Source organism: Punica granatum, chromosome 5, assembly GCF_007655135.1.
Source record: "Punica granatum isolate Tunisia-2019 chromosome 5, ASM765513v2, whole genome shotgun sequence".
Taxonomy (NCBI): Eukaryota; Viridiplantae; Streptophyta; class Magnoliopsida; order Myrtales; family Lythraceae; genus Punica; species Punica granatum.
This window is the reverse complement of record NC_045131.1, coordinates 2,823,325-2,849,947: the sequence shown is the minus strand read 5'-3', so window position 1 is coordinate 2,849,947 and position 26,623 is coordinate 2,823,325. Positions and strand designations below refer to the sequence as shown.

At 39.8% G+C, this 26,623-nt stretch overlaps 6 protein-coding genes across 7 annotated transcripts; 2 read left to right on the top strand and 4 right to left on the bottom strand.

Moving 5' to 3' along the window:
• Nucleotides 1-1,595: 1,595 nt before the first annotated feature.
• LOC116209685 (signal recognition particle 54 kDa protein, chloroplastic) lies at nucleotides 1,596-6,553 on the bottom strand. Its single transcript, XM_031543416.1, has 15 exons — nucleotides 6,318-6,553; nucleotides 6,054-6,186; nucleotides 5,875-5,942; nucleotides 5,683-5,784; nucleotides 5,076-5,228; nucleotides 4,911-4,988; nucleotides 4,447-4,572; nucleotides 4,203-4,305; nucleotides 3,747-3,847; nucleotides 3,444-3,581; nucleotides 3,115-3,258; nucleotides 2,830-2,905; nucleotides 2,441-2,526; nucleotides 2,187-2,312; nucleotides 1,596-2,012 (listed from the first exon to the last, which is right to left on the bottom strand). Exons 1-15 carry the CDS (start codon nucleotides 6,492-6,494, stop codon nucleotides 1,905-1,907), a joined length of 1,719 nt encoding a protein of 572 aa, XP_031399276.1. The 5' UTR covers nucleotides 6,495-6,553; the 3' UTR covers nucleotides 1,596-1,904.
• Nucleotides 6,554-6,604: 51 nt separating this feature from the next.
• LOC116209684 (putative pentatricopeptide repeat-containing protein At3g11460, mitochondrial) lies at nucleotides 6,605-8,800 on the top strand. Its single transcript, XM_031543415.1, has one exon. It carries the CDS (start codon nucleotides 6,748-6,750, stop codon nucleotides 8,632-8,634), a length of 1,887 nt encoding a protein of 628 aa, XP_031399275.1. The 5' UTR covers nucleotides 6,605-6,747; the 3' UTR covers nucleotides 8,635-8,800.
• A 32-nt stretch (nucleotides 8,801-8,832) lies between these two features.
• On the bottom strand, nucleotides 8,833-11,301 carry LOC116209687 (4'-phosphopantetheinyl transferase HetI). 2 transcript variants are annotated; one of them, XM_031543418.1, is made up of 8 exons: nucleotides 10,888-11,295; nucleotides 10,616-10,791; nucleotides 10,292-10,359; nucleotides 10,094-10,195; nucleotides 9,823-9,978; nucleotides 9,472-9,603; nucleotides 9,157-9,277; nucleotides 8,833-9,082 (listed from the first exon to the last, which is right to left on the bottom strand). In XM_031543418.1, exons 1-8 carry the CDS (start codon nucleotides 10,995-10,997, stop codon nucleotides 8,979-8,981), a joined length of 969 nt encoding a protein of 322 aa, XP_031399278.1. In that variant the 5' UTR covers nucleotides 10,998-11,295; the 3' UTR covers nucleotides 8,833-8,978. The 2 variants fall into 2 exon arrangements, with proteins under 2 accessions (XP_031399278.1, XP_031399279.1); XM_031543419.1 differs by lacking the exon at nucleotides 10,094-10,195 and having other exon boundaries at nucleotides 10,888-11,301.
• A 463-nt stretch (nucleotides 11,302-11,764) lies between these two features.
• Nucleotides 11,765-15,164, bottom strand: LOC116209686 (rho GTPase-activating protein 5-like). The gene is made up of 5 exons (XM_031543417.1): nucleotides 14,253-15,164; nucleotides 13,450-13,570; nucleotides 13,241-13,360; nucleotides 12,921-13,151; nucleotides 11,765-12,637 (listed from the first exon to the last, which is right to left on the bottom strand). The coding sequence occupies exons 1-5, from the start codon at nucleotides 14,702-14,704 to the stop codon at nucleotides 12,011-12,013; spliced, it is 1,551 nt and encodes a 516-aa protein (XP_031399277.1). The 5' UTR covers nucleotides 14,705-15,164; the 3' UTR covers nucleotides 11,765-12,010.
• Nucleotides 15,165-18,642: 3,478 nt separating this feature from the next.
• On the bottom strand, nucleotides 18,643-20,585 carry LOC116206629 (probable small nuclear ribonucleoprotein G). Its single transcript, XM_031539408.1, has 4 exons — nucleotides 20,432-20,585; nucleotides 20,305-20,327; nucleotides 19,096-19,217; nucleotides 18,643-18,941 (listed from the first exon to the last, which is right to left on the bottom strand). Exons 1-4 carry the CDS (start codon nucleotides 20,464-20,466, stop codon nucleotides 18,882-18,884), a joined length of 240 nt encoding a protein of 79 aa, XP_031395268.1. The 5' UTR covers nucleotides 20,467-20,585; the 3' UTR covers nucleotides 18,643-18,881.
• Nucleotides 20,586-23,566: 2,981 nt separating this feature from the next.
• Nucleotides 23,567-24,506, top strand: LOC116207313 (auxin-induced protein X15). The gene has a single exon (XM_031540219.1). It carries the CDS (start codon nucleotides 23,732-23,734, stop codon nucleotides 24,125-24,127), a length of 396 nt encoding a protein of 131 aa, XP_031396079.1. The 5' UTR covers nucleotides 23,567-23,731; the 3' UTR covers nucleotides 24,128-24,506.
• The last annotated feature ends 2,117 nt before the right edge of the window (nucleotides 24,507-26,623 follow it).

Sequence of the window (26,623 nt, the reverse complement as noted above, 5' to 3'; positions counted from 1 at the left end):
CTGTCTTCAACGTTTGTGTGTTGTCTCTCTGCCGTCTCTTCTTCTCATTATCCATAGAGTCGGGCGGGTCTCGCTAAGATATAATGAAACAGTCATGAGAAACAGGACACGACTTCCCAAGCAAGAAAGCAATTGAATCTTAATAAACGGAAAGTTACATCAGTCTGAAGTTCCAGCAATGCGGGTTCATCGATGGGCGGGAATGCCTGATCGGCGGAACCGGAAACTCCATCTGCTGGTGCTGCAGCTGATCCTGGGCTTGCCATTTTCCCCGTTTTCTCTGAGAACAGAAGCCGATCACATAACAGGGGGAATCGGAAGAGTTCAATTCCTTATACCCAGCGAGGGAATATGCCATGAGCAACACGTGTTGCTTCTCTGCCAGCAAGAAGAAAACACGTGTTGTTTTTCTGGTGTCCATTAGTGTAGGTTTGGTCGGACTTCCACTACTTTCACTGCAGCTGCCATGGAAACTGTCAGACACTCGGAATTCGCCAAAAGTCATGTTCAAAATTAATTTGCCGAGTCAAGAGCATCGACAGTTGGATATCGTCTGATCTGAAAGTTCATAATAATCAATCTCTTTAAGTTATTATCGTACATACTTCATGACCTTCAACAGCTTCATATCTGACCACAAATTCACCTAACAATACACTCTGAATGGGGAAAAAAATGACGTGCCTACATTCAGGATTAACTATAAACTGCCATGGAAATTTGTTTTCGTTCGGCAAGAGTTCTAAATACTCAGCTAATGGCACTTCTAGACGTTGTTCTGCTGAGAACTCTTTCTTTATATTACCGGAATAAAATAATTTTCAGAGACTCGCCACTTGCCCAATCAAGCCATTAGACGTGTCGGGAGCATTCTTGTAAATTATAAAAGTCTAGGGGTATCGGCATAATATTAGTAGAATCTCATAAGAACAGCGTCGTTTCTAGCACAACAGACAGATTTAGATTTTGAGCCTGTGAATAGACAAAATTTGGACGTAACTGTGCATGGCACTCCGAATTATAACTACTTCGGAATCTAGGCGGTCACGATGTCATATCTAAATCACAACTGTTGGGCAGTTACAAATCGTAAATATAAAGCTTATCAAAGGTGGATTGGGTCAAAATTGTGGATATGTATCACGTGGGGATAAGAGGACGGTTAAAAACAGTTGGATAACAAGGAACACACATTCTCAAGATCAGAGAATAGATTTTGTAATCGTTAGGGAGAGAAGAAAATCTATAAATATCAGAAGATCCCGCATGATTAACATAATTCATTCAACATACAGAGTCTCTGCAGATCTTTCAGTTCATACAAACTTTTATCCTTAAGAGTTGAGTAATTTAAATATCCTGAGCTTGTAACAGCAAGATGATCTCCTCAATTATTCAAGTTCACAAGTCTATTGCAACATGATTACATCCTCAACGACACGATCACGACTCCATCAGCTTGTTGATAAAATGTCTCACCCTCATCCCACGGCTATTCTCGCAGTGCGTCTCGACATAGTTACATTCTTTCTACTCCGTCTACAGGTGGTCTCATACCCGAGTATAGTGCTTAAACTACATGCCTTAATGAAAAACAGAGTAAACCATCCTCTATAATTTTGATTTGAATTGTTTATTTCTATCTCATTGAGTTGCAATTCCATTATGTTACATATTTTCATCATTTAATGAAATATCTTTCTTCATTGATTGTCTACTTTCATTGAATAATCTTTTTAATACACATAATTCTTCTACGGAAAGCATTACCAAAAAAATCCACTTAAGATTTAAAAGGAAAAGAGGTTTCCAGTTTTCACTCTCTATAATTGGAAATCGCCTTTTTCCCTCCACCAAAATTCATCAACACTTTCAGATGAAAGCATGGTGGAATTTTTGGGCAGTCAATTTCTAGCACCAAACCCACGAGGACTTGGCCTGGTTGAGGCTGAGTCTGCAAACTGCCTCCTAGATTCCGATCGTCTCTTCCTCCTTGCTGTACCGGGAGGAGCCTGATAGCCAAAGGAGGGGGGGAAAATCAAATCCAGATAATTAAAGATAATGTGCTATCATATGCGTAAATCTTAGTTGAAAGACGCAACAGTGTGCAAGTGTAGCGGCATAGAGCATATTCTGAATTTAGAACAGATTCAATATCCAAAGATATGAAATTTAAGGCAGGGCACCTTTTGTTCAGTTTTAAGTTCGTCCTCGAGATTGCTCAATGCAGGAATCGATCCTCCTTCCATCATTCCCATTAGATTCTTCATTCGAACCCGCATTTGGAAGAGTTGGGCAACAAGTTGACTCACCTAAATATCCATGTAACGTATTAGAGGTATATAATGAAGAATGCAGACTATTGTACTGCTCGAAAAATTATCTACTGACTTGTGTTCTCAACAGATGGATGAAACTAGAATAAAGAAACCACCAGTACCTGCTGTTCCGTTTTCCCAGAATCTTGTGCAATTCTTTTCCTCTTAGCGGGAGATTCAGCCAGCAGCTCTGGCTTCTCCCTTTCCTCTACAAATAATGAAGGAGATTAGCGCGTTTTGCACTGACCAAAGTCAAAGACGAGTGAAGAAGCCAACTGTTAACGGGAACTAAGTTGTAAAGATGAAGATGAATGTTGTTCAAAGATAATAATAGCCAACTTATCACACACTGTCCCGTACGGTCCTGCTAAGAGCCCTTAGATTGATAATTCATAGACATTCCAGTGCAAAAAGAACTCATGTTATGAAAGGGCAGTTAAAAAAACCCAAAGGAATTTCTATCCATATGAAAGTAGTACTAGTCAACTGAAGATAGAAGGCAGAATGATACCAGGGGTCATTGCTTCGATGATTGCCTCCATAACTTTCAGACTTTTCTCTGCTTCTCGAATTTGTGCTGGAGTAACCTGTTCGCTCAATGGTACAGGAATCAGCTTAAGCATCTCTCAAGATATTACACTATTAGCCACAAACTAATCAACAGGAACCAAAAAATTCGAAATTTTTTGTCCAAAGAGTAAAGAACAAGAGGAATGGCTGCAAATACATTTTCCAACCACATTTAAGGGACAACCTTATCAACAATTCCAGTGGATTTATACGGATCAGTTCTTACCTTCCCCATGCCAGGTATCATCCCAATAACTCGGCTCACCGACCCCATACGGGCAACAGCGCGTGTTTGTTTTAGGAAATCATTGAAGTCAAACTTTGCACTCATTATCTTCTTTTGCAATTCTTCGGCATCTTCTTGACGCATCTATCCCACAGAACAGAGTTAAAAAAACGTCAACATAATCTTCTCAGCAGTTTGCAGGGAAAGAAGGAGATCATGCTCAGTACATTAAAAGTGTGGGCAGAGCGAAAAGAAATTGCATCAACCATTCCTATATTTCCATAAAATGCTGGAATTATAATGGACAGAAAGTTCTTTGAAGAACTTACGACTTCCTGAGCCTTCTCCACAAATGATAGAACATCTCCCATTCCTAATATACGCCCAGCCATGCGATCAGGGTAGAAAGGTTCAAGGTCTTCAAGACGCTCTCCTCGTCCTACTAATTTAATTGGTTTTCCAGATACCTGCAAGATCCCAAAAGCTATCGATTATTCCAAAAATTCATTCATACAAGGGTATTAACAGATGCTCAAATCCATTCTTGAGGAAAAACATCATCTGAAAATATAGCACACTGAGAATAGAAGACAACAAACGGTGGAGCAAGAGATTGTAACAGCAGGACAGACCTCTTGAACACTCAAAGCTGCGCCGCCTCTAGAATCTCCATCTAACTTTGTTACTATAGCACCTGTAATCCCTATCTCCAGATTGAATGTGGTGACAAGAGCTGTTAAAAAAAAAGAAAGAAAGAAAGAAAGAAGAAGAAGAGAGCAAAAGTTGAGTATATCAATCTGTAGGATTATCAATTAAATTTCTACACAAGATATAAAAGATACAAGTATCTTTTATGTCATAAATGCCTCGTCAAAGTCTTAGTTAAATCAAGGAATAGAAATGAGACAAAAGATTTAGAACCCATGACCCCGTGGACTATCCACTTGCACTAATCCTTGGGGTTGTATCACCAAATTATCATACCAACATTAACAAGAAAAGGAACCATAAATTCAATATAAAGAAAGGGATCTATTTGTAAGAATGCTATAGAGAAATTTCGTAAATGAAGAATGCAAGTCAAATACCTGCAGCTTCTTGGCCAGTCATAGCATCAACCACAAGCAACACTTCAGTTGGGTTTATAGCTCGCTTTACTTCCTTCAACTCATCCATCATTGCTTTGTCTATCTGTTCAAAGAAAAATAAAAGATGAAAACACTAAAATTAAGAAACTGGAATATTTAACATGTTGGTGGAATCAGGACAAAGCTTGACTAATTTTTTCTCAGTCATAGAGTGCCTTCTTATGTTAAGGGATAAGAGGCACACCTGAAGTCTACCAGCAGTGTCCACTACGACTACATCTATATTCTTTCTTTTGGCCTCTTCCAGACCTTGCTTGGCAATTTCTGCAGGTTTAACATCAGTCCCTGCCGTATAAACTGGCACCCCAACCTGTCACAAGCTATAATCGGATATAAAACATAAAATATGAACCATGCAATATAAAGTTGAAAGCAAATAACTAATAGGTGGTAAAAAAAAAAAAACACTGGTAGAGAAGAATATGCTGTGATGTCCTTAGAAAACAATTCATGCTCTTTTATTTTCATTGACCTGTTATCCCCCATAAACGTAAGGATGTATCATCTAAGAAAAGAACCAGTCAGGTATGCATTTTGTTTTGCCAGCAAATTGAACCGAGTTCAAAATCCTAAGCCCTCAAGAACCTCCACATATAAATGTGGACTCTAGGACTTAAAAATAGCAGGACATTGAGAATCCAATAATACCTGCTCTCCCAAAATAGAAAGCTGATCTATAGCAGCAGGTCTATATACATCTCCAGCGACAAGCATACAGCTCTTTCCCTGCAGTCCATGAAGAGGAAAAAGATATAGTTATAATGAGGGAGCTAACTACATAAGCAGTGGAAAAAGGTTGTTACAAAGGTTCACCAGTTTCTTCAGATAAAAGGCCAACTTCGCACAAACAGTTGTCTTCCCCACTCCTTGCAAACCAGCCAATAAAATGACTGTAGGACCAGATTTTGCAAATACCAGCTCAGAGACCTCTCCACCCATCAATTTGACAAGCTCATCATGTACTGTCTGCAATAAGAGTAAATCAAAGCTCATATTATTTTCCTCAGTAGTCATTAAGAAACCAATGTATAATGTATCATGTTATCCTCCTTTTCTTCAGCACATAAGTTCCATGACTCTATGCACATTCACAGTAACCTTTCCCAAGGTGATAAAGCTTTTCGAGCAGGAGCTATTAAAATTTGGACTACTGTTCCCAGACTATTTACAATGGCCTCCTCCTCATCCTCTTGCTCTAGAAGTGTATGGATCCAAATTTCAAATAAGAGAAAGAAGCAAATGTTTGATATGGAAATAGAAAATCCATGTAGGTTTGCATGCTCAGTTACGAAGACTAGTATTGATAGAGAGTAATGGATCAGTAAACTGGAAGCTAGTAATCAAAATTCAGCTTCATTGGCTATTTTAAGCTCATTTTTCAAGTAACAATATAACTACTGCTAAAAGAGAAGATTTCTACCTTCACCAACTGCTGATCTGGTTTGACTCCACGAATAACGCCAACACCAACAGCTTGTTCGCTGACTGATTGCACAAATCTCCTCACGACCGGAAGACTTACCTGTCACCATGACAGGTAAATAATCATCACTTATGAATCTTTAAATGTGCATGTAAAACAGTTCACCTAATTAAATGCATTGTGACTTACATCTGCTTCTAAAAGGGCTCGCCTTATGTCTTGCATAGGCTCCGCAATGTTTTCCTTGGTCAGAGTTTCTAAGCACATGGAGCCCTCAATTAGCATCACCAGAAAATGAACAGATACGATAACATCGAGTAAGAAAACTTCTTCTTCGAGCTTCAATGGAGAAAAAAACTAAAACAAACCTTCTCCTTTGAGCTTGTTCCAAGCTGATTCTAGGCCGCTAGTCAGCTGTCCAAACATCTCAGCCCGCACAACACCGCGCTTATCTCTTCTAACAGTGACACTCTTCGCATTCACCCATCCCCATATCTCTCTCTGCAAGCAACCGAATCAAAGCCACCAAAAATTAAAAAGAAAGCACATAAAAAAAATCCAGCTTCCAAACAGATAAAGAACTAAGCCTCAGCTCCCTGAATTGGGTTACAACCGTACACAGAAAAGCTTACCGTGAAGGGATTCTTGGAAGAGAGCGAAGACGAAGAGATGGGACCGGTCCAGGGGGAGCTCAGCCTGGCAGACTTTCCCGGGCATTTCGCACCGCAGATGCTTCTGTTTCCGGCGAGAGAATGCGAAGCAGCCCCGAAGTGGCGGGAAGCAACCGTTGAAACGTGAACGGCCTCCATTGCCAACTTGAAAAAAAGCTCGAGCTTTGCACAGAGCTTTATCCACTGCGATAGCAGGGAGAATCCGTTGCTCTATCTTCTTTGGTGGTATGGTATTCCGCGGAGTAAGTTACGGCCCGTGTTCGGCAGAGCATTGGCCGTCGATCATGCCACGTGTCATCACCACAGCCGCGGGATTTCAGCTGCTCTGTTTAGCCACCTCCTCGGTCGGGAGCACCTTCTAGAAGTCCGTTGCAGCAGTTGCTGGGCTTCTATGACCAGCAAGCATCGTCCACTGTACGGACATCTCCATCGTCAGCTCCTCCCCGCGCCGCCGGCCTCCACCCCCGCCGCCGCCGGCGTGACATGGAACACACGACTCAGGGAGCTCTCGAAGCATGGCCAGTTCTCGGAAGCTCTCGCCCTCTACCGACAAATGCTCCGCTGTGGAGGGTCCCCCAATGCCTTCACCTTCCCCTTCGCTCTCAAGTCCTGCGCCGCACTATCGCTTTCCATCCCTGGAGTACAGCTCCACGGCCACGTCATCAAGACAGGCTGCGGACCCGAGCCGTTCGTGCTAACTTCCTTGATCACCATGTACTGCCAGTGCAACCTCATCGGCAGTGCGCGGAAGGTGTTCGATGAATGTCCTCAGGGGAACCTTACAGTGTGCTATAATGCCCTCACATCTGGGTACGCGTTCAATTCTCGATTCTTGGACGCTGTTGCACTGTTTTGCCAAATGAGGGAGTTGGGCGTGTCGTTTAATTCAGTTACAATGTTGGGTTTGATCCCTGCCTGTACTCTCCCTGCACATTTGAGCGTTGGGATGTCCCTTCACAGTTGCATCATTAAGTTCGGGCTGGACACTGATTTGTCTGTCGGGAACTGTTTGCTCACCATGTATGTGAAGTGTGGATGCATCAAATTTGCCAAAACTCTTTTTGATTCGATGCCTAAACATGGTTTGATTACTTGGAACGCAATGATATCGGGGTATGCTCAGAATGGTCTTGCTAGCAATGTTGTGGACCTATACCAGCAGATGAAATCACAAGGAATTCATCCTGATCCTGTGACTCTTGTCAGCGTCCTGTCTTCCTGCGCTCACCTTGGAGCCCACAGCATAGGCCGTGAAGTGGAAAGGCAGATAGAATTGAGCGGTTTTGGGTCTAATCCTTTCCTGAATAATGCCCTTATAAACATGTACTCTAGGTGCGGGAAATTGGCAAAAGCTCTGGCCATCTTCAATGCCATGCCTGAGAAGACTGTTGTTACTTGGACCGCTATTATTAATGGATACGGAATGCATGGACAAGGAGAAATCGCCACTCAACTCTTTGATGACATGATTAGGAGTGGGGTCAGACCTGATGGAGCAGCATTTGTATCTGTCTTGTCAGCTTGCAGCCATGCTGGTCTGACTGATAAGGGATTGGAGTATTTTGAAGTAATGAAGGAGAAGTACAGTTTGCGTCGAGGCCCAGAACACTATTCCTGCGTGGTGGATCTCTTAGGTCGGGCAGGGAAATTGGCTGAAGCCTTTGATCTCATTAGGTCGATGAAGGTGGAACCTGATGGTGCGGTGTGGGGTGCCCTTCTTGGTGCTTGCAAAATCCATAAAAACGTTGAGCTAGCAGAGCTGGCATTCAAAAGGGTCGTCAAACTGGAACCTGAAAATATTGGCTACTACGTGTTGTTGTCGAATATATATAACGAAGCTGGGAATCTAGAGGGTGTGTTGAGGGTTCGAGTGATGATGAGAGATCGAAAACTGAGAAAGGAGCCAGGATATAGTTATGTGGAGCACAGGGGTGAAGTTCATCTCTTCATTGCTGGGGACAGAAGTCATCCTCAGACAGAGGAAATATACAGAATGCTCCATAAGCTGGAAAGTTTAGTGGAAGGGCTTCATGATCTTAAGGAGAATGAAATCAGCGGCATGAGTGTTCACAGTGAAAAGTTGGCAATTGCATTTGGGATCTTAAACAGTGAGCCAAACATTGAGATTGTTGTGATAAAGAACCTGAGGGTGTGTGGAGATTGCCATTCATTCATAAAGTCCGTGAGCAAGGTCTTGGATCGCCGGTTTGTCGTCAGGGACGCAACTCGTTTCCACCATTTCAGTAATGGCATCTGCTCTTGTCGAGATTACTGGTAATACCAGCTAAAGTTTCTGATTAATTTAAAGTTTCAGGTTATGGATTTTTTTTTTATAATTATTATATATTCCTTTCTGATGAGTTTGTGTGTTGCTATTAGCCCATTGTCAAGGATTGTAAGTACCAGCTGCAATGCATTTGAAGGAGCATACTTCTGTTTCTGTATCATCAATCCAAAGGTTAAACATTGTCACAGATGCAAATAATCAAACTCTGCAAGGACTTGACTGGATGAAAATGAGAATATTATCGTTTCAGTGGCTGCAATATTGAAGGTACCAAAAGCTGTATCAAATGTTATGCAGCCACCAAAGAATACAATTGTGACGATCAATCACGGTTACTATAATCCACCAAGGACAACTGCATCAGTTCCAGGATGGAATTCATCTTCAACAAATGGTATAGTCTTCCTCGCGGTTACTTTCCTCGGAGTAAACACTCTACCTGCAAATAGTTAAGTGAACTCTAGGCACAGAGTCATCATCATAACCAAAGCCAGAACTCGTATAAAATCTCACCTCCAATACTTCCATCACTTTCTACACAGATTGCAGCAAAGTGAGTGCCAGCCAGTTCCAAAAGAGTAAACTGCCAGCTATTCATGAGACTGCTCGAGCCATCAACTGATTCAACGACAATCTGAGCAACAGAATGCACCCATAGAGCGTATTTAAGAGCAAGAATAATTTTAAGAATTTAAAATACAAAATCATCGTCAAAATTCATAGCTCCTTTGCTTTGCCTACTTCATTGCAAAGGACAACCTAGTAGATAACTGGAAGTGGACACACATCAGAATCTATATATTATCTCTTCGGGATAATAGTGCTTACCTCAGCATCTGAACTGCTAGAATCAGACAAGTCTCTGCTCTGACAATTCCTAGATGAATTTCTTGATCTAATGGTAAATGTACTGAAAGGCAATGCAGAAAAACCTTTACCCAATGCCTTAACATAGGCTTCCTGAAATGTGAAATATCAAGAAAATCATGCTCAGTAAAGACAAGAGTAGATCAGTCTATATAATGCAGCGTGAAACAAGATCACTTATACTACATGACCAAAAGAATAACGTATTCTCTTATGGAACAAAATTACACCGTGAGAGTCAACCACGTCCACAACATATTCAGTAACCTGAAGTAAGAAACTGAAGGGAAATTTTGAGAACCAGCAACTCACCTTGAGAGTCCATAGTTTTATAAAGTGCTGACGTTGAGTTTCGGGGTCTGGAATTGAACTCAGCATTTCCACTTCATGAGCAGTGAAATATCGTCTAGCAAAAGACACGATATTGTTCTTTATCTTCCTATCCTTCTCCTCAAGATCAATACCAATCTATACTTAAAGAAAATAAAACGAATCAATAAGTCCAGCATCTCCGAAGCATTACATAAGGTTTTTATATCTGCTGAACATGCAATACTTCCGGTAATGTAAAAGGATAGCCTACCGGTGAATTGACAGTTACTCCACAAGCTATCAGGGAGGCAGTGTGTGAGATGTTAAAGTGTATAGGTGGGGGCGACCCGTGATCATTTTCGTCCCACTCTAGCTACCCAAGACGGGGGCAAGAGGAAAACCAATCAGAAAGCAATGAGCAGAGATCTGAGGTGTCTAGTCAAGCGGAAGAATCATAACACAGGCTTACCTCAGGTTTCCCATGGATGTTCTTCCTGAACTTCAAGGAGCTTGGATCAACTTGGCCGTTGGTCTGATCTAATAATAAACAAAGAAAAGTGTTGTTCATATAGAATATGGATTCTAAGCATTTCATGAAACTGCTCAGTGACAACTGACGTGCGAGAAATATGAGCTGTTAGAATGAGTTTTCACCTATTTCTAAAATGCCAGATAATTCTCATCATACAAAAGCACAAGTTCCTAGCCAAAACAGGAAGCAGGTCATGTAAACAATAGCTTACAAACAGAGATACATTTGCAGATACCGAAAACAATAGAAGGAAGGACATACATCTTGCAATAGTAGTTCGAACCAATACACGAGCCAATAAAGCCGTCTTCTTAAGCCGCTCCCCACGGACACAAGAAATATACTCCTTCTCGCACGGCGATAGGATTTTCGAGTACTGGCCCAGAAGGGATGCACTCTTCACTTCATCTGGGACGACATACCACAAATGTGTCTCCCTGGAACGAACCAAAACGATTGCCCATTTACCATTAACTCAGCAGACAGACTGAAACAATCTTACAATAAGAAAAACGATCAATTGATACTCTTACGATCTTGACGGGAGCTGCACGGGGACCAGAGCTCGCGAGCAAGCAGCAAAGTTCCTCTGGAAGCAAAGGGTATTCATCGGAATCATCGCAGACCGCAATAGCGGGTTCATGCATGCTAGTGACCAGAAATTCGTCCTCTACACCTTCTATCCTTCGATCAAGAAGCTCAAAAAATCCCAACTTTGACAAATTCCTGTCACTCCGACACAGCTAATTAGCGGCAGACATGACCCAACAAGGAAAAATGGCTCCTTTTATGTCTTCAGTTAAGGAATAGCTCGATGGAGGAAGCTGTGTTGCAGAGTGGAGGTCGCGGAGAACGAGAAGAGAGCGGAGGAGTCGAGGGTCCCCCGAGCAGCAGAAAAGAGGAGAAGCGGGGTAGCACCGATACATGCACCCGGACCATCCATATAGTTTATCTGGAGGCCCGAAAGGAAGTAAGCGGGCTACTGGAAAAAGTCGGGTTCCAGTAACGGCCAGTTATATGGTGGGAGAAAATTGGAACTAGACCAGCCCGTATGATACAGTCGACGTATTTCGCTTCGTATGAGTGAATTTTACTTGTAACATAGAGGTTCAAAACTCAATATACGTACCTTATGATCAAGATCAATGCTATGCTAGAACAAATTATTTAAACTAGGTCAAGGACATAATGTTGTCTCACCGAAAAAATTCACTCATACTGTGTGTGACAATTGATAGAGAAAAGAGCCGAGCATCAATGAAACAGGAAAGTTTAATGGTGATCGGGTTTTTGGTATTCCGGGTTGTCATGAACACCTTAGGTTAACTTCAGACCTAGGGAAAGGAGTTGCATCCATCCACTCAAGTTAAATAGAGGAATACTTTGATTAATTCCGAAGGCTAAGAAAGAGGGTTAAGAGTGCAGCAGCAGTAAGACAGCAACAGTTAAAACAATGGACCAAGGAAATGTCACAGACCAATTACACATTTTTGTTCCCATTTTTCTCTTATAAACACACAGTGAAACCATGAACAAGACAGATACAGATTTCCGAACCGTATCACAGCACTGACCCGCCAATCCCACATAATGGCGAAGTCCCCGCAACTCAACCAGAACCGAATTCGGATCCCAACAGTAAAACACAACTAGCCATCAACGCCAAGCCTCTGTCAGCTCCGCCCTTGAATTCAATCTGCCCAAGATGTTAGTCTTGGCGCCCACTCCCTTCTCCGTTGCTTGTATTACCACTTGCAGATCCTTCGCCTTTCTCAGCCCTTTCTTGGGACTCGAATCGACCAACTGCTCAGATTTGCTCCTGTAAGTGTTCTTCGGAGTGCTCCCACTGGGCTCTGGGGAGCATAGATCCTGGACTTCACTCCGCAAGTAATTTACCTGAGACATAACCTCGCATGAACACTTGTCTACTTGAGGGTGGCTCCAGCATGGGATTATGTTCTCAGTGGAGATGAGGTAGTTTTGGGAACCGCTCTCAGTTGTAAGATCACTTTTGGGAGACTGAGGAGTGGAATCCAAAGCAGGTTCTTCCTGAATACGAGCTTGCTCCTCCTCTTCTTCTTCATGCTTGTCATTATTTGATTCTCTGTCATGTAAGGAGTGCGAAGGGCCATGGGGTCCACTGTCATCAGGAGGACCTAAAATGGGAGGAGGCAATGGCTCGACTGCAGAATCCTCTCTTTCTCTGAGTGTCTTCTCTATGAGAGTCCGAAGGAAGTTCATTACTTGCACTGCATACATCAGCGCCGTCAATGGATCGGCCATCTGCAAATGGGTCAATTGATCACAGCACGATCAGTCTAAAAAATTTCTGATGTAACGAGATACGCTGAGACGAACTACCAGCCAAGAAGGGTCAGATCAAAAAGTGGCGCCCCAAGACTACTGTTTAAGATCAACTAATGACATCAAGCACTATCATTTCCTATTGACAAATTTGATTTCTGGAATATATGTTTATTGTCGTGCATATAATTCAGCAAAGGATAACTGTAAATGATCAACTAATTAACCCGGAAGCTCATGTGACGCATAATAAATCACTCACTTTTGTCATGTTTGGGGCGAAAACCACAGCAACGTTCCGTGCATTCATCTTGTTGAGGTGCTCCATTTGCGCAACATCGGCCATCAGATTTATCGCCCAGTCAAGGAGAGCTGCTTCCATTGGGGGAATCAGCCTCACGAGCTGAGCACAGTCCTCCTCTGATTGGGACTGCATTACCTGCTCGGGCGAGAGGGAATCCAGCACGCCAGTAGGAAGTTCTCTAAACCAAGCCTGCCAAAAGATCCACCATTCATCAAGACACACAATCCGTGGGAATAGTATGAAATCAAATCAAAATCATTACAAAGGGAAAACTCTACCTTTATAAGACCGGCCAAACAGTGCACATCAACACCCTCAGGTACGATCCCGCAATTCAGTTGGTCCCGGACATACTCTTCCTGCCCATTGTCAGCATTGATTCTGAAAATTCCTTCAGCCTGCACAATATAACTCAACAGTTTTAGTATAGCATTTTTAAAAAAGAAATACCTAAAGGTTGATCCTGTAATTGCTCCAAGATGGATACCTTCAGGCCTCCCCGAGCATACAAATGCCTCTGCATGAGGAGGAGAATTGTGGGCACACTGTTCCCTCGGGAGTCAAATGAGAGCTGCATTGACTCTGTCGAGACACCAAAGACTCTGGTGCTGCAGGAATAAAAGGATATCATCAGAGTCAAATATGAGGGAGTATTCAAACTTAGAAGACACTTAATCAATGCTATATGTCCACCACTTCTGTCGATCATACGTTTATCAGAATCAGCTATGACAACTAATATCATATCATCAAAACAAGCACATCTCCTCTAAAGACGGAAAAAGCGATTTGCGACCAACAATTTAGCATGTATTTTATATATTAGAGATCAACTGAAAATTTCAGAAACATCTAAAACTCAACCATATAGAGTAATACATTTCCAGGGAACAGCTGAGGAGCAGATTGAATTGTAGGATAGATTTGCTGAGACAACAGGGAGATAAGGGGAAAAAATATAACTATATTTAACTTGGAATATCAAAATTCAAATCCAACCTATCCAACCTATCAAGTTACAGAAACCACACCAGATCCATGCGGACCATTCCCAAGAGTCCGAGACCCCTTAAAACGTAATTCATTTTCCACAACAATCCTCCAGAACATAGTATAGCATCGCCCAAAAACATCTTTTGACATGGCACACACGTTTGACATTTTTCCACATAGTAAAAATTAGTTTAACTGATCCAATTAAAAATACCCACCATAAATTTTGAAACATATTAGATAGGAAAAAAAGGAAACTTTGGAGAAGGAACAAATCAAGAAGGGGGAAACGGTCACCTGGCACTGGGAGCTCTCCTGGGGACTTCGGGCTCAAACTCAACGGGAAGGCCGAGGAAGCCATCGAATCGATCAAAGGTAACATGGGCAACATGCCTAACATCGGTAGGCACCCCAATCTCCATCGAAGCACGGAGCTCCTTACTCCCACCACCGCCGCAGCTGACAGCAGCAGTATCAACAAGGTTGCACCCAATCAAGGACTTCCTAAAAGCAGCTACCAGAAGGGCCAAAAGGGACAGCTGATCTCTCTCCCTCTCCCTGCTGTTGTTCTTGTCCCTTTCCTTCCTAATAATCCTCTCTCTCACCTCCTCGTCTCCGTCTTCTTCTTCTTGTATGAAGGAATGCTGCTGTTGTTGGTGGTGGTGGTGTGGGTCATTATTGGCACATGGAGAGGAGGAGGAGCTTGAGGGTGAAGGGAAGTGGGACGGGGATTGCAATACTTCTGTCATCTTCTGACTCCCTCCCAAAAGGAAAAACCCCTCTCCCAAAAAAATAAACAAAAAAATAAAGATTTCTTGAAAAAGTCTCGATTTTTAATTCATCTTGGGCATGATGAGTGTACAAGATTTTTCCAATCAAAGACCAAGATTTTGGAGTATTGAAAAAGAAGGGGTGAAGGAGGAGGAGGAGTTGGATTGAAGGAACGAACTTGGAGGGTAAGACGTGACTATCATCACTTTACTTGAGTATTCATTTTCCTTCACTTTCCTCCCACCTTTTCCCTATAATCCTTCTCCACTCTCTCTCTCTCTGTCCCTGCTGGCTCTTTCATGGAGGCTTTGAAGAGGTAATACCAGAGACACAGAGTGGGGTTGGTAGGGGAAGAGGGGAGCTCGGGGCGAGATGGAGAAGAAGAGGAAGAGAGAGTCGGACAGAAACACACAGCGACAGACAGACAGAGAGACCGCCCGTGGCCCTTCTTTGCTTCATTTTATCTAGCCACTCTTTAACTTTTCCTTTTTTTTTTTATAATATTTGATTTGATAAATAAAATCATTTTTTATCGAGAAAAAGGCTTTATATTAGTCAAGAAAATGTATTAAGTTTGTAACCTCGCCTCGACAACCATGACACTTTGATGAGAGAATGAAATTTGTAGATAATCACGCACAAACAATCTAACCAAAATTTGAGGTTTTCCTTAAATCTTGGTCTACACAGTGAGTTATTTCCGTTATTTGCCACGTGAATATACTATGTAAATGTAAATCAGGAATATCATAATCAATTTATACTTTCATAATGGATAATAAAAAAAATTATTTTGCCATTCCAGGAGTTCAATTCCATCCAAGGAACACAAATTTCAACGTAAACTAATGATTCTCCCTTCTAGCCACATCTTAATGTTCAAGATCAGACGTACAAGAAAAGTCATACGATAAGAAAAGAAAAAAAAAATTTACTATATCGTAGATATGAGCCTAATAGTTCTCATAATACGGACAATAACTTATGGTTGGTTAACTAAGCAATAGGAAATACAGCTTTCACTCTGGCATGGATCTGTTGGGCTTGGGATTAGATTAGTCTAATGATCTAATAAATGACCTGTCAATGTCTGTATTATCCGTCTGTATAAACAAAAGGACTAAGCTTACGTAAAGCCCCACCTTGGTGTTGGGACAGGTTAGAAGACCGAGGGCAAGTGGATTAATTATATATATATATATATATATAAGAAATGCTTAGTGCAGCGATTATAATTATTCGACCTAAACTAAATTATTCAATAAGACCGTAGACCAATCACATTTCGGTAAAATATGCCGGGATCTTGAATCATCAACTTAAATTATTACAAGAAAACTCGCGTAAATTATTATTTAATTTCGGTAAATATTTATATATCAACATCTAATAATTCCCGTGCGCTGGCACTGGCTGTGGCATGACATCGATCTACGGCTCAATTTAATTTAACAGAAGTATTTGCGTGTTGTCGTGGCCATGACGCCATAAGGGACCACTAGTTTCCTTGTATTGGAACAACACTTCCCCTAAGGTTCTTCTAGCTCTAACCCCTATGAGATAGTCCCCATTTATTCGTGAAGTATTTTGCCTCACACCTTAATAAATAAAATGTCTATCTAACTTTACGTAATCTTTATCTATCCCCCAAAAAATAAATGAAGTATCTATTGTAATTACTACCATTGTATTATTATTTATTATTGTATGCAAAAAATAGAGAAATTGATTCTCTAAGGAAGAACAAAATCCAGTGGGGCGACAAGAAGAAAACTTATTCGGGTTTCATGATGATGATTATTATTAGCCAATACCTCCCAATAACAAGCAAGGTCTCAGTTGATTCGGGGCCCCGCACGATACATGTATTCGTCCTATTATTTACTATATATAACCCGTTAATGGGGGGATGATCGATCATTCATGATGTTTCACTTCGAATACAGAATGTAGATAAATCATGAAAAATCGAGACAGTTACTGTACAGCTGGCTAACACTATCCTGATTTATAGAGATATATGATTATTGCTATGTATGATGATCATCTCCACTTGTCCATAAACAAGCAAACGAGTTGATGCAAACGCGTATTTTAAATACTATAGTATTTGGATTTAGAGTTGAATTGAGTTGAATTTTAATTTTAATTGGTTTGTAATGATTGTATCGTTGAATTATGATAAAAAGTGTGAAAAAGTAATGAATAGTTGAAATAAAGTAATAATTAAGTAGTGATTATATTGTTGAATTATGAGAAAAAAGTGTGAAAAAATAATGAATAGTTGAGATAAAGTAATGATTAAGTAATAATTGTATTGTTAAATTGAAGATAAGTAAAGTAGAGTTGAGTTGAGTTAAAAAAATTTCAAAATTCAAATACACCTAACTCAGTGGAGGAAACTCTAGCGGAGAAATTTCAAGGTTGCGCAAGCACCTCACATGAAAATTTCGTAAGAGAACAAGAAAGACAAAAGAAGAAAAACCTAAATGATCATTTTTCACATTGGTATGACAAAAAAAATATATTTAAATGATCATTTCTCACGATGAGATCATGTCTGGATCTCACTCGACTAATTCTTACTTATGGGAAGATTTTCTTCCCCAAGAACAGTTGTAACATATATCCATGTGCCATAATAGTCGGATGTATTTCAGGACTAGAATATTTCCTTTCCTTATTTCTTGGGTCTAGATAGTTCTTCCCGACATGTATATGCTGTGGAAACGTAGGTGAAGATCTTGAGTTTGAATTCCCAATTCAATTCTTGATAAACATGACCACCAATTCAATTTTTTAGTACGAGGGAGGTGTTGATTTCCCATAAATTATCCTGCTGGCTGCTGGGCCAGCCATTACATCTATCAATCCAACACCAACACCACCATTACTGCACTCCTGCACCGAGTTTAATTACAAGTCAAATGTGGGGTTTTCGTATTCTTTCACGAGGTAGTCATTTCTCGCATATGAGCCACCCGCCGTGCATACCACGAGTTTAAACTCCGGCCGATCCTTCTCCTTACATGTCGTCCAAGTGAACCATCCAAACCAGGCGGACCTAGCGAATTCACGAGTAACTTGGGGAGCAATGATGATTGCTCTTGCCACCAACCCGAGCTAAAAACTCTTTCCATTTGTTTGGTTGGAAACATGTATAGAAGGCACTGTGGGGAGTCAAAAGCCATCGGGGCCACCCGGAAGACGCGCACATCTCGCCACGGAAATCCATAGCAGCCGCCCCTAAAGATGGTGTCTTCTCTTCTCAGCCGTTTTTCCAATTAGGTGCAATTTCGCAATCATGCGGGGGGGCCACACCCCAGAATGTCAAAGAACAAGAGCCAGTCCACCAGCAAAAGTACAAGAGGACCAGACCAGAGTCCAGACCGACCAGACCATCTAAATTATAATATGCAATCACACGACAATCAGTCAGTCTTCCTAGTTTGCCTTACGCTCACCAGACATGTCCGACCAATGAAGTCCCTTAACCAACAATAATAATGTACTCGTTATCGATATATATTGCAATCATTGGCTATCAATGACTCGGCATCGATTAGATTAATAACCCCGGCAAGGTAAACATACAAGTAAGTCATGCAACCCAATGCATTTTCTTACTACAAGCAATGAACAATCTTATCAGATGCACAAAAGTGCAGAAATCTGCAAAAAGGACTTTTCTATTGTGAACTGGAAACACTCGTCATGTCACTTCACTTCCCAAATGACAACTGTTTTCGAATTTCAAATTAAAGGCCGACAGAAAAATCCTTTTTTCCAGGAAAAGAACAAAAAGGCCTTATCCACTGGACAAGAAATAAGTGAAGATCGCTCGCACGATGCCCATTCAACGTGATGATGCCAATCTTCACCCACGATATGTTTGTACGAAAAATTCACCTGCATGGAAGGAAAAAAGGAGATCGTGCGAACTCCAACGGCTGCTGTTGATATATCCATTATCAGAGATTTGGAATTGTTTTGGTAGTAGCACTCACATCAGAAATCATGCACAGGATGGAAGCTTAGTATACTCTTGAATACATTGGATTACATCCACTGAATAGTAGCATTTATAACAGCATCCAAAACTACATGCTAATTGAGAGTCCATTGATCCGCATAATAGATATAGGGTACACTCAGTTACGATTTGTTCACTGGTTCAAGAGCCTCCACAGTAACCACGCTGTTGCCTCGAATAACCTGCCACGGAAGCAGCATAAATCGTTTGCAAAGGTATTGCACCAGGAAAAAATAACATCAACTTGTTACGATAATACATAAGAGAGACAGAGGTAAAAGCATCATCTGAGTTTACAAAGCTATATGATGGAGAGCAAAAAGGAGCTGAACCTACCACTGTGCCGATATCGTTTCTCTCATTCCCGTTCACTTCTACTGTGTTCTCAACGACCAGGTTCATGAATTGGTCGAAACCACGAAGTGTTCCCATGACCATTCTATTTGCGTTAAGCTTAACTGCAATGGACAGCATCAGTCAATTTTACTACAACACCGCCAAAGGAGCTACAGCTATGACATCTCAAATGCTCTTCCACTACAACAGGCAGTTGCACCTGACATCATTCACATTATCTAGACAACCAATCACCTTCTTCTTCTTCTTCTTCTTCTTCTTCTTCTTCCTCAATAAAACCACACTTCCAACCTCTCAAACGATCAAATTATAATAAGGTACTTTTTCAGAAATTATATGCAGACAATTCAACATTTTCTATACTTTATCACCAAAAAAAAAAATCTCTTGTAGGACAGCAAAATACGAGCAAGACATCAATCAATATATCGAAGAAGTCGAATAGGACAATCCCTTCTATATGCAGATCGTACAGTTAGGTCTCGTTACTTTAGTCCATGAGCATCATCAGATGAAAAGGTCATAATGAAAGTAATTCTTCAGAGTACTCGTGTATATTTATAGATCATAAGACTTGAAGAGAGAACAGCTTAGACAGAGCCTATCAATCCTATGTGGACTATCCATTGAACACGGTAATATTAAAAACCTTTTACCAACATAGGATCCAAACCGCAAATAAAAATTTCACGTTATAGAAGTTCGCCTTGCATTTCAAATTGTTTAAAACTTTCATACCAACTCAAGTCCAAGAAACACATAATAGCACGAACATGGGAGGCTTGGTTTTACAATGCGCATTACAAATTTCACCACCATTTTATACTCTTTCCGCGACAAAAAATGAAAATTATATAAGTAAAACATAATTATAAAAGCTCTGGAAAAGGTACAATTTCGAATTCAGACCAAATTTTGCTCTCTCTCGACCATCATGCATTGAGCAATTTCATTCTCTATACTACCCATCTATGACAAAAAGAGATTGGATTAATCAGTCTAGAGACAAGCACCAGCTACAACAAAGGCAATATCCCGTCAAACCACATGAAGCTGAGCAAGCGAAGTCCGCCCAATTCACTATTTTCTCAGCTCTATCCGACATATGAGTCTAACATATTGCTCATACAGGTAAAAAATAAGGTAAAGAAAATTAATCTAGTCTCATTTTTGGCGTAGAGGACTTACTCTGAAGCTTCTTGTCCATGTATCTGCATCAACAGAGAAAACCAGACACAATACATCAGAGGAACCGATAAAAACTATAAAGAAAAAAGAAAAAAAAAGACACATCTTCAAGTAAAGCAGCACTCACTTCTTGAGATCCGGAGGCTGACCGGATCTGCTCATCTCTGCGAATTTCTGAACGCCGGAGACGCGAGGGTTGAGTTGAGCGGGACTGAGGGGTTTTCTGAGAATGGGACTGTTGTCTAATCTCAAAACCCTAACGACGACTGAAATCGGAAGACGCCGGTCTGCGAGTCGGGAAGGGCGACGGCCCATTTGGAGCGACGAGAATGAGGTCCATTGGAGCCTTCTGTACAGCCCATTGGAGGATGCTCATGAGGTCGGTTTCACCATTTGGGCCCCCTATAGGGCTGAAATGGGCTCCAAGTACGAATCTCTGTACTATTTTGAGCTGACCGTGTATTTAAATTTTTTTTTTCGATTAAAAGGAAGATCGATTATTGCATAGATGCGATGTTGGCATGTATTTAGTCAAGATATTAGTCTTTAATCTTGTCGCACAGGTAGAGGTGGATGTTGTCGGCGAATCAATCCACGGTCCAACAGGGTTAATGAATATATAGCCTATGGTCTATACTGGCATACCCTTTGATACGATACTTCCTTTTATGTATACATGCACTTGTCTCGTATAGATGAATATGTATATGTACCGCGACTTAACACTAGCCCAGGAGGAGTTATGACATGATACGCGGACTGATTTCATATCCGGTTTCCGACCCTCTTTTTGGAGTCAACTTCTGTTCGTATAATACGGTCGGTCTTCCACCACCATGTCTGTGATCTAGAAGAGATCTTTATCGGCCATCCAAATCACCATATCTCCAATGGTCAACTGTTGTTATGTTGGTCAACTCTTTTCTCTCTCAAATCCAATGTAATATAATGTCAGTGGCGCCGGCCGCTTTCAATCCCCTTTTGCGCGATTCCTGCTCTCCGTAGCACGTCCTATGCCTTCGTCCTGTACCAGCACTAACTAGGGCTTTTGGATTGGCTTACAGCAGCACTGATACATACATATATATCGTATGTATCGATTTCTTTATGTTTTGGTAAAAGAGAGAATATTCTCCTTTTCTTTTTCGTTATTAACCATTTACATGCACGCACTCACCCGCCCCCGCCGGCTATCTACTTCTTCGTTCATAGCTCATAATATAATGTGATGATGAGCTCATCACGATGATTATATATATGCGTCTTTACAGATTCAGTTAAAGATATATGAATCTTCTCCCTCCGGGGAGACAGACGAGCCTTCAACCTGAGATAATGGGATATATGAACCCATCATGTAAATTATAAATAGAGATGACGATCAGCGCAATTATATTATAATTCAACCACGAAAGATGATAGTTTGTCATAATGTATATGTATATTTTAAAATTTTCTCATTTCTAATCAGTGATGTGACCGATCACCTCTCCTTTTAAAACCTCCCGATCATCAAAGTGGTAGATGAGAAATGCATACGACAACTAGCGTAGCGGTTATACTTATAGCTTTTTTTTTTTTGATAAAAAAATATTATTTTTTTTGTAGATTTATGCTGCGTTTTGTTTTAAAGTAAGATTTTAAAATTAGATTTTGAAAAAAAGTGGTATAAATGGAGCTCACCCTTTGATTTAGTATGGATTATTTTGTTTTATTATAAAAAAATAGTTGTATAAATGGGATCCACCCTTTAATTTTGTATAAATTATTTTATTTTGTTGTAATTAGAATTAAATTAAAATATAATTTTAAAATTATACTTTGAAATCAAATAAATCTTTAATAATTGAGATTAAATTAAATTAATAGATAAGCTATAAGAGAGAGAGACACGGTTGCAGGTAGAATGATAATTAGTATGTTGAAAAGTCATTTTTGCACTCTAAAGTACAATAAGTGCACTTATGGTCCCCCTTGCTTCGACACTTCCAATGATAGCTCTAATGAAATGGCCACATTCTATCTGGAGTGTATACGGATATCGAGTATATCCAGAATTTATCAGAATCTATCAATTATGATAAGATTTGAGTAGCTCATATTGAAAATATGGTAGAATTCGAGTGTTAGAATACGAAACCGGTGAAAATCGATTGTTCCGATTCCGGTTTTTACGTATAAGGTACTAAGATTCGAAATCGGAATCGATATCAATACTCGAATAATAATTTCATCAATTATATATATATATAATTATATTCAGATATTCATATATTTAAAAAATATAGTCATTAATTTAAAAATATATATAAATCTATGTCGACATTCTGTTTTACGTGATTATTGATTATGGATGAAATATTTTTGATTTTATTTAGCAAGATAAAAATTTACAAGTTCCAACAGAATATCTCGGAATCTGTGGTATAATACATGTCCCGGGGTGGATTTCGATTAAAATGACTCAACATGATAAGGTTCGATTTCAAAATCTCGGAATCTGTCGCTTACATGGTAAGGTCCGAGTATCGTAAAAAATAGGGATATTCAGACACGCACACCTCTAATTCTATCTCTATAATAATCTATAATTACCATATTTTATCACACATCACAATATGGTAATGAATTGACTGTTTATTCCCCTCCTAGCGAGTAAATATGTAGTCTTATTCCCTTTTGTTTCGTCAGGATTATGAATATTCTTAATCTCAGCAATAACAAATCCACCAATATTCTTATTAGAATAAAACAGAGAGGATCCGATCATCAATTCGCAGTTGATTTTCCTTTTCCCTTCCGCCGTAATGTTTTCCTCGGCTTTATGACCATGTTGAGATTTCAAACATCCTTAATTAATTAATAAAGATATGACAATTTTACGAGGGTCGAAATTTTGTGTAGGATATTCACGGCCATGACCAGTGAATATGTGGCACCATAAACATACATCTAAAGATTATTATAACTAATCGTCGCGTCTTCTTGCTGACTCTAACATTATCTTTTCAATCTCCTTAGGGTAAGCACAATTTTTAAATGGCTCATCAAATTAATAAACTATAATAAGTTGAGAAATCTCCAATGAAAAGTTCAGAATACCAACGAAGCCTTTCCCAAAAAGTCATAGATTCCCTCATAATGAAAAGTCAAAGGGACGACCCCACCAAATTGTGCAATAGACATTCTCTTCAAACCCTATGAATATTTTCATATAAATAAATAACATTAATTATCTCTTCCCCCCGACTCTCACCCTTAACTTCCAAGCAAATTAATAGACAACGAACCCACAACTCTCTCCTTCGGGTTCTCTTTTGGCTTATTTCAACTCCTTCAACCTCTCCACATCTCTCTCTCCCCCCCTCGCCCTTCCCTCTTTTGCTATTGTTAAGGAACAACTCTTGCATTATTACACAAGATAAACATGCTTGGGAAGAAGATTTCCATCAAGAAACTGGCAAAGAAGGTGAAGGTAAGGGTCTCGGACTCCGATGATCACCATCACCATGAGCTTTTGCTTGGGGATCAGGTCGATCATGATGATCACCAGGAGGAGTCCACGAATTCCCCCATGGCCCCGACGGGGTTCTTCGCCGTGTATGTGGGAGAGGAGCGCAAGAGGTTCCAGGTTCCTACGGGGTTCCTGTCCCACCCGCTGTTCAAGATGCTGCTGGAGAAGGCCTACGACGAGTTCGGTTTTGAGCAGAGGAACGGGCTAGTGGTGCCTTGCAGCGTCGCGACATTCCAAGAGGTCCTGAATGCTGTGGAGTGCTGCAACGGCAGGTTTGACTTTGGCAATCTAGTCGAGGAGTTCATTTAGTTCGTGTTTGCACCGTGTGAGTGACGAGGAACGCACAGAAAGGATATGGAACAGATTTTGTCATATGAAAAAGTCGAGCTCTTCATGGCCAGTGATTCTGGTTCCTAAGCATGTCCATTCTTTAGTGATAGGTAAGGTCCGCAAAGAGGTCGAAGAAGATTTAATTGTACATATAGCCAGAAGTTTCTTCTTGAGATATAGAGAGAGGATTGGACGTAGGTCTCATGTCTTAGTCGGGCCTTATGACAACAAAAGCTAGCTTGTCGATCGAATCCTCTCGAGTAATCTTTTGAGTCACGTAGTAAAGTGTAATTTCCATATGCTCAGCGCAATGGATGGGCTAATTTTGAGTAGGCAATGAAGAGTTTCATATTTTTCCTGAAAGAGCGTTATCTTTTTTTTACTTAAATTTGAATTGAAAGAGAGATTATAGCTACGATTCTCTATAATCTAAATTTGGGATATATTATCGATATTTCTTATCATCTAATAATCATAATCCACGACCTAACATTTAAATTTCGATCTTGTAATCCACCAAGAAAAAAAAATTCTGTTTTTGTTTCCCTTAGTTGATTATTTACGACCATGATTAATTTCCTTGCAGCTCGAGATTTCTAGAAATTCTTCCATGATTGCAAAGGGAGTATCGATGCAATAATGCATTATGTTGTATTTGAGTCGATAAACCCTCTTTAGCCCATATTTCTTTTCGTTGTATTAATATACGATAATGAAACTAATTAAAGAAATGAGAAATACCTATAACCCGAAAAAAAAAAAAAAAGAAGAAGGCGAAATTGCGTTAGTGAAATTCGAACACACAAATCCCGTTGATTCCATATCAAGAGCAATAGTTATATACATGGATGAATCGAAGAGGGTCAAAGTGGATAGTTGCCCCCTTAAAATTTTAACACTATAAAGAAATATTTATATTATTATTCAATTTTTGATCAAATTTCTTAGGTATGCCATTGCTCCCAAATTTGAAAAAAATTATTATCTTATTCTTCCCTCAAGAAGGTCGCCCTCTGTTCCAAATCCTGGTCCGTCCCTGCTTATATATTAAGAGTAAGTGTCACCGTAAGAAATTCTTCTGAAAGGGTGAACCATGTATAAGCTGATCCAATAACAATAAGGTTAAGTCGAGCCGTGCTTATTTTCCTTAACTCTCAATTACCATAAATAATTGATTGACTTGATGATCACCATTCACCCACTTGCTTGAAAGTGCTATTATTATTGCCAAATACTCATCCAAAACAATACCATTGACGTCATGGAGTAGAGTACACAGGATAATACATTCCTACGTGGCATATATATATATATATATCTAAAGGAGCTATATAATAAAATGACTTCTCCCCCTTCGAAAATGACTTCTCTTCTCTATAAAGAGTTTGGTATAACCACATCGATCGGATTTGTTTGAGCCTGATCTTATGTTAGTGGAGGTCTTGTTAAAAATAAAATAAAATAAAATAATGAAGAAAACAACCTTATCTCAGCATGATGAATTGTTGTCAAGGCCAAAGTCATTCAATTCCTTTACCTTTTTATTTTGATCAGAATCAGAATGTGCCATCGATGGTGTGAATGAAGTTGGCGATCTTGACGACTTGAGAACGATTGTCCGACTATGTCTTGTCTAAGACCCAATATTTTGTGCAATACATTTAAATGTTTCTACAAGAAATCAGGAAAAAGAAAGAGCATAATAAAACAAGGAGCATAAAAGTTGCTCTTACATGTGCAGTTTTTTAATTAGTAGATACAATTTGACAGTATCATGTTCAAGGTCAAATGAGACGGGAGTGAGGATTAGATTCAGTTAATAAGCTGTTAATATCTTATATTTTCGTCGAAAAGATACAAACCGAAATTTAATAAAATCATTAACGATACAGGTATAACCCCAGGCGAATCAGTTCCCAATTAAAGAACTTTTTTTCTTTTTCATGGAACAATTAAAGAACTTATATCAAAAGAATTCTCAAGTAAAGAGAATTAAAAATTGATCAAAGTCTTCCATCACGATGAGATGCCGCAGCGTTCGTAGACATTGAATTTCATGAAATGGGCCCCGGCCCCCTCTTCTGGCTGATCAAGTGAAAATAACAATGTATATCACTGAAGATTTTATCCTCTTTTTTGGAAATAGATTATATCGATTACTTAGATAGTTAATATCCTCAATATATCCAAGTTTGATTTAGTTGATATTTTAATATTTGCTTTTAGATTTTAGTTCTTATTTGTAACCTATAGATAGCCGCGTTCACTATAAGATTTTTTGAGTCATTTTATTCAGTTCATATATTCTACTCTTGTGATTTTCGTCCACAACTCATTACAAATATTTATCTCTCTCTTTCCATTATCCAATACATTAGATTTCACATATTATTAATTACAAATTATTTACCTCTTTCCTTCCATTATTCAATATATATTGATTTTGACATATATTATTAATTAATCTTTTAATAA

Coding starts and splice junctions, on each gene's coding strand:
- LOC116207313 (XM_031540219.1), top strand. CDS start 23,732: ATGCTTGGGAAGAAGATTTCCATCAAGAAACTGGCAAAGAAGGTGAAG.
- LOC116209687 (XM_031543418.1), bottom strand. CDS start 10,997: ATGAACCCGCTATTGCGGTCTGCGATGATTCCGATGAATACCCTTTGC. Junction 10,792..10,887: donor GTGCAGCTCCCGTCAAGATC/GTAAGAGTATCA, acceptor GGTTCGTTCCAG/GGAGACACATTTGTGGTATG. Junction 10,196..10,291: donor ACATCCATGGGAAACCTGAG/GTAAGCCTGTGT, acceptor CGTCTTGGGTAG/CTAGAGTGGGACGAAAATGA.
- LOC116209684 (XM_031543415.1), top strand. CDS start 6,748: ATGACCAGCAAGCATCGTCCACTGTACGGACATCTCCATCGTCAGCTC.
- LOC116206629 (XM_031539408.1), bottom strand. CDS start 20,466: ATGAGCAGATCCGGTCAGCCTCCGGATCTCAAGAA. Junction 20,328..20,431: donor CAGCCTCCGGATCTCAAGAA/GTGAGTGCTGCT, acceptor CTGTTGATGCAG/ATACATGGACAAGAAGCTTC. Junction 18,942..19,095: donor GAAACGATATCGGCACAGTG/GTAGGTTCAGCT, acceptor CTTCCGTGGCAG/GTTATTCGAGGCAACAGCGT.
- LOC116209685 (XM_031543416.1), bottom strand. CDS start 6,494: ATGGAGGCCGTTCACGTTTCAACGGTTGCTTCCCGCCACTTCGGGGCT. Junction 3,582..3,746: donor CAGCTTTGAGTGTTCAAGAG/GTCTGTCCTGCT, acceptor GGGATCTTGCAG/GTATCTGGAAAACCAATTAA. Junction 2,013..2,186: donor AACTTAAAACTGAACAAAAG/GTGCCCTGCCTT, acceptor TTTGGCTATCAG/GCTCCTCCCGGTACAGCAAG.
- LOC116209686 (XM_031543417.1), bottom strand. CDS start 14,704: ATGACAGAAGTATTGCAATCCCCGTCCCACTTCCCTTCACCCTCAAGC. Junction 13,571..14,252: donor AGGAGAGCTCCCAGTGCCAG/GTGACCGTTTCC, acceptor TTATTCCTGCAG/CACCAGAGTCTTTGGTGTCT. Junction 13,152..13,240: donor GTTTGGCCGGTCTTATAAAG/GTAGAGTTTTCC, acceptor ATCTTTTGGCAG/GCTTGGTTTAGAGAACTTCC.